General features: G+C 35.3%; 1 protein-coding gene across 1 annotated transcript in view; it reads left to right on the top strand.

The window, feature by feature from the left end:
- The first annotated feature begins 1,588 nt into the window (after positions 1-1,588).
- LOC137580097 (neurobeachin-like protein 1) overlaps positions 1,589-6,013 on the top strand; it is a 32,709-nt gene continuing 28,284 nt past the window's right edge. The window contains 10 exon segments of the mRNA XM_068294010.1: positions 1,589-1,899; positions 2,265-2,624; positions 2,695-2,881; positions 3,075-3,163; positions 3,847-3,957; positions 4,137-4,286; positions 4,360-4,635; positions 4,695-5,017; positions 5,094-5,301; positions 5,358-5,978. Coding sequence (XP_068150111.1) covers positions 1,849-1,899; positions 2,265-2,624; positions 2,695-2,881; positions 3,075-3,163; positions 3,847-3,957; positions 4,137-4,286; positions 4,360-4,635; positions 4,695-5,017; positions 5,094-5,301; positions 5,358-5,978 — 2,376 coding nt within the window. The 5' untranslated portion in view covers positions 1,589-1,848.

The following is a 6,013-nucleotide window of genomic DNA, read 5'->3' as shown; positions in this document are numbered from 1 at the left end:
TAAATTAAAAAAAACAAAAAAAAATCAAACAACACACAAACTACAACAACAACAACAAAATTACATAATAATTATTACATATATATATATATATTAATAAAAACAACAACTTAAAAACATAAAAATCACAAACAATTTAGTACTTAATTATTTAGTACTTTAAATATTAATAATTTAAAAAACAAAAAGAAAAACAAGCAAATCAATAGTTTCCTTTTTATATTAAAAAAAAAAAAAAAAAAAAACAAAATTAAAACTTGGCCTAGTCATCGGTAACTCTATCAATAAGTATGTCCACTTGTCCAACTAGTCTATCAAGGATAAATCTGCAACCTACACCATAAAAAAACAAAACCAAAAAAATAGTTTGATTTAAACGAGAGGAATTTTGCATAACAAATAAAGAAATCAATTGATAAGCAAACACTTAAGCGCAACTATTAGCTAAATATCATGTAAAACAAACACAAACCCAAATGCTACTAGAATTGATAAGCAAAAAACAAAAAAAAAACAAAATTTAAAAATGAAAAAAAAAAAAAAAAAACTGAAACGAACAAAGAAAAGAAGAAAATCTTAAAATAAATACGCATTTAGCAGCCTATCAACGATTCGAATTACTTGTTTGATTGTCCTTTAATTTTAAAATTATAATACTCTCACCCATATGCCATCCCGTTCAAACTGATGGTCTTTTATGGCATAAACGTCGGCTCAAGGGACTTTATCATAGATCGTTTTTCCATCCTGAACGCTTATTCTTGAAAATTTTGTTTTTTTTATCTCTATTTTTATTGAGGCTATTGAAATACTAATAGTCTGGAAGATGTTAAGTGATTAACTAATGCCATAATCCCAGCCTAGAATGAAATATCCTTGAGCCTTGACTATAAAGGATCAGTATGATTCTCTTGGTAACCGCAATTATAATATTATTTCATAGGGTGGGGATTTCAAATACATTTTAAATAAATTGCAATAATGCACATTATAAATAATAGGAAAAACAAATTATGTTTTTAACTCCTCATTTTAATATACCAATTTAAATATGTTTTGTCTAGTCAAACAAATTCCAGAAGAAAAACCAAATACTGATCGCTAAAACATATATTTGGAATTTTTAATTTTTTACTTATTGGTAAATATAAAAAATCTTGTTCCTATTCCATGGCCGTGTATTTTCGGCTGGATCAGATGTAGTTTGTTGCATTTTAAAGCTTTAAATATTAATTTAAATATAAAATAAAATATTTTAAACACAGGTAAGAACATATATTTTTCAAATCTTGCAATCGGTTGGTTGTCCGGGCCTATCGGAATATCAGTTTCTGGAATTATGAACAACATTTAATTGCTAATTTATCTTGAATAAAATTATAATAAGATTTAATATTTAAGTTTATAACAGAAACTTTTATTGTTGTGAATTTGAAATCATTTACTTTCAACACAGTGTTGGCAAACGTTTTGGAATAAAGTAAGCCAACACTGTTTGGTAGACGATATATTTGTCCATCTCTAAACAGCTGTTGCCATGGCAAATTTGTATGTGTATCGCAGAAAACACAGTTTACGCCCATCTCTAATCAGCTGTTGCTATACGGGGAAAACAAGTCCAGTTGGTTTATTCTATTTATTTATTTGTTGTACTTTAAAAGTATTGAAATATTTGGGGATATGTTCCATCGCCTTGCTTAAAATCCAGGCCAGACGAAGCCGAGTCACCGCCGATAGCTTTATAGCCATCTGCCAGTGGATTTAGATACTCGCAAGAATCTTATTAAATACTTACATAAAAATGACACATACTCGATCCAGCTGAAATTGTGAGGACAAGACACAAATATGGATAACAAGAAGGACATCTACAGTCTTTGGGTGCAGTACACAACGAAGGTAAGCCCGTTGTGGTCAGGAGTGGACACCTTCAATAGCGGCGCATTGGCATCTCCATGTAGCCTCACTGCTGCCGGCCTGGTCTACGTATGTACATACATACGTATGTATGTATGTGTATGTAGGTACAAAACTACAATGGGAAATATTTGAGGCATTAATCATCCCAAGACGAAGACGTGCAACAAATATAACTCGAAATCGAATAACATTTGCAATGCTTATGTAATTCAGAGTAGGCGCAGGCTCTACTTAACTGACAGACCACTGACTACTTACCACTCATCTCCGTTTGTTCTCATCTCTTGCTATCTCTCTCACTCCTCTGTTACACACACACAAACACTCTCCCTGCCTGGAATTAGAATGATGAGACATACTTTCGTGAGTTTGTGGCTCGCTTTGTGGCCATTTGGCGCAGTCAGCTGCAACTGGACTTTCAGGCCGACACCTGCCCACTCTGGCATGAAGTCAAGCCAGACAGTGGGCCGCATTTGGGACGTTTGCCGGACGAATTATTGCCAGCCATTGGCAAATTCATAATTGTGGCCCGGGATTCCATTGATACGGCCGAGACTGGACCGACGGATGAAACTATCGAACAAGTAGCCATATTAATTGAGTGTCTAGTAATTATTTGCCGGCACTTTGACAATATATTGGCCATCATTAAATACGAGTACAAACCAAATCTAATAGCCATACTCTCTAAAGTATTTAAACAGGTAAGACAATAAAAAAAAAACCCTTAATCGTTTACATATATGTACCTAATGTTTATTTGAATATTTATAGCAAATGGAAAAACGGCAAATATCGGCGGCTATGAGTCATCTGTTTTGTAGTTTTTCGGCATTCTTGGAGGTCATGTACGATCCGTATCTGACATGGCGTAGTTTCTTACGAGGCCATAAGGCCGATTACAGTCGTCTCCCATATAAGCCACATTCGGTTCATGTAGAGATTGTGCCCTTCATATATGGTTTGTAGTACTCTTTGCATTATGTCATTTGATATGGTCATAAGTGGAATGCAATAAAACAGATGATACACACATATGTTTATAAATAATTATCGTATTCTGTGATTATGTGTATATTTTGTTTATGACCAATTCAAAAACACTTGATCATCCATGTTGTTACTCAATTCAATAATATATTCATAATTTACAGATTGCTTTCAGGAGGAACAAGTACTTAGGTTTGCCGATATCGGTGAAAGTCTCCTGAACATTCTTGGTGCCGTTGTATGCGGCTCTCAGGTAAAGCCTTAATGGCTTCCCATTTCTGTTTCTTTTCGTATTTTCTGTTTTTTTTTTTTTATTACTTTTCTATTTCCTTTTCTGTGTGGTGATTTATATTTTAAAACTTGTTTTCGTCTATTAAAGTCGTTAGAATGTATGTAACAAAGTAGTAAATGGAAGCAGTTTTGCGACTGTATATACAACAGCAGTATCATTCTATCTGTCCGAGTAATATTCCCTACTATATACATATAGCCACCAAAGAATCTAAGTTAATCAAGATTAGGCATTTGAAGTGTGGTAGTTTGTATCGAAATGACTTTTTTACAACGCTTTCGTAATTAATCAATTGATAAAGTTTTCAACATTTGTGTAGAAGTTGAGCTAAATTCATGTATATACATATGCCTCCTCATATGCTTTATAGGGGCTGGAATCAGTCGCTAACGAGTTATCATATTTCTTTTTTTGGTTTTTCAGCAAAATTGCCCCCTTGAAATGATTTCTTTGTTATGATTATTATTAGTTTTTAAGAAAATTCGGTATGGTTTCTTGGTAAATTTTTGTTTACTTTAATTTTGTTTGATTGGCTGTTCTTTTGATGCCCCGAAAACGAATCGATCTAACATGCATATAAACATACATACATACATACATGTATACATATATATATATACATATATAAACAAACAAATTTGCAGAAATCCTTAAACGCGATCTCGACTTCCTACTCGAATAGAAATACTAACGCTCTAACATCTTTAAATGCCCCCTGCTTGGGTGATAAGCAGCTTCTAGACTGTGATAACCTGGTGAGTGGTGGAATAACATTCTCCCTTTGTAAATATTGTACTTTGTAAATTTTCGTGTCAGTCATCCTCATATAATCTAAAATAATTTTGCTACTCTTATGCTGACAATTAGTCTAATATTCTATGCATTGTTTGAATCTATCTCATATAAATCTTTTTGCTATTTATCATTGCGTTAGCGTAATGGCATGAGGGCCATATGCCCGGCAACGGTATCCATTATAATGAATATACTGGGGCGGTGGGAGAGTCCAAAAAGTTTGCGTAATGCTGCCCTCAATTGTTATGCTTTAATGGTAATTGTACTGCAAAAATCTAGTCCAGAAGAAGTAAGTATATTGTGTTTTCAAAACTGTTATCAAGTATGTGCAATTGAATAACTTTTTTGTTTTCTTTAAATAGCGCCAAATAGATTTAGTAACTCTTATCGAGCTCTATTGTGATGCTCTGCAAAAGTTATTGGCCACCAAACACTTTGACAGCGGTGATCCAAACTTTGACATAGCTAGCGATGAGGCCGATGATGAGGATGGAACCATCGATATGTCTGCCCTCTCCTCAACGGTTACAGCTGTCAAATTGTTCCTAGATGGCAAGTCTACAGTGGAAGCAGTTAATGAGGCCATTGCAGTTACCAATTTACTGGAAATACTCACAAGTTTGCCAAAGCTAATACAGGTAAGTCTTTTTGGAAACTCAATCTATGGTTTAATTCGCATTTTCTATATTGTTTTTAGAACTGGCATGTCTGTCATACAAGTTCTTTGTGCTCCACATTAGAGGCATTGACCACTTTGACGCGTAGCTCTCCTCGAGCTATTGAGCAATTCCGTGATGGAGAGCGCATTGAACGTTTCTTTAAAAGTTTAAGAGAATTTAATGCTCCTACAATAGAGCTATTGAATGCCTGCTATCATCTGGGATACAATGAAACGGAGCATCAACTTGGGATGCCTGAAGTGGTATTGCAGTTATTGCTTTGGTTACCAGCACTTCAGGAGCAAGAACAATTGCATGTGAGCACATTGGTGCTCAGAGGTTGCACCTTTAATTATGCAACGTGAGTCTCTGATTAGATCCTAAAGGATTTCTCAATGAACTTTTCCTATTTCTATATCATCTCCATTTTCTAATAGAAAATCTATGGCCTGTGATTATCGCGTCATCAAAGCGGTCTGTGGTTGTCTTATGCAGGCAGAAGCATTGTCGGACACTTGCATATTAAATTTGATTAAGTTGATTGAGGAATTGAGTAAGCTTAGCATTTTACCCATGGAGCTTAAGTGTATATTTGCCTTGCTTCGCAAGGGTACAAAATTTACACAGATAAAGCAACTGCAACAGGTTAGTTCCTTTATTCGATTTTTCATTATGTATGTTTGATTTTGCCAATTTTTCAGACACTCGTTGTGATAGCGTTGCAAAGCTTGAGAGTGAGCAACTCGTGTGTAGAGTATTTTGCGATTGAACAACCTTCGGATGGCATCACTGTGCCCGACATTAGAAACTGGACAAATACTGGTACCTATGGCTTTATATTTCATATTGTGGTGCGATTCAATCAGCCCAATGATGAGCAACAGCAGCAGCAGCAGTCACAGTCCACATGTAGGCGTATGTTGCTTATTCTACAGACGGCCAGTGGATGCGGCTATGAGATATTTGTTCAGCCCAATGGCAATGTGGTGGTAGCTGCTTTAACTAAACGAGAGTATCTTACCTCATTGACGGCAACAAAGACACTGATGGATGGGCAATGGCATTATCTAACTGTTGTCATAGCACCACCAAAAAGACCATTTTCCTATAGTCAGATAAATATTTATGTGGATTTTGTACAAAAGTTAAGCGCCACACTTAAAATGCAATCGTTGAATGAGCCCTTTACATTTTGCTCCGTTGGTGGTGTGGCAACAACTCCTCAGCCCGGTGATCTAGTAACCACAAAGCCTACGGCTCAGGAGTCCAAGGGTGCCAAAGGAATGTTGCCCAGTCTTCTAGAGCGTACACTATCAGCGAATGTAAGTAAAAGTTAACTTTTCTCATTTCTTATGTC

The sequence above is a fragment of the Drosophila tropicalis genome, unplaced genomic scaffold (assembly GCF_018151085.1).
Source record: "Drosophila tropicalis isolate 14030-0801.00 unplaced genomic scaffold, ASM1815108v1 contig_805, whole genome shotgun sequence".
Classification (NCBI taxonomy): domain Eukaryota; kingdom Metazoa; phylum Arthropoda; class Insecta; order Diptera; family Drosophilidae; genus Drosophila; species Drosophila tropicalis.
Note: the sequence above shows the minus strand (reverse complement) of the source record. Positions and strands in the feature narration are given on the sequence as shown.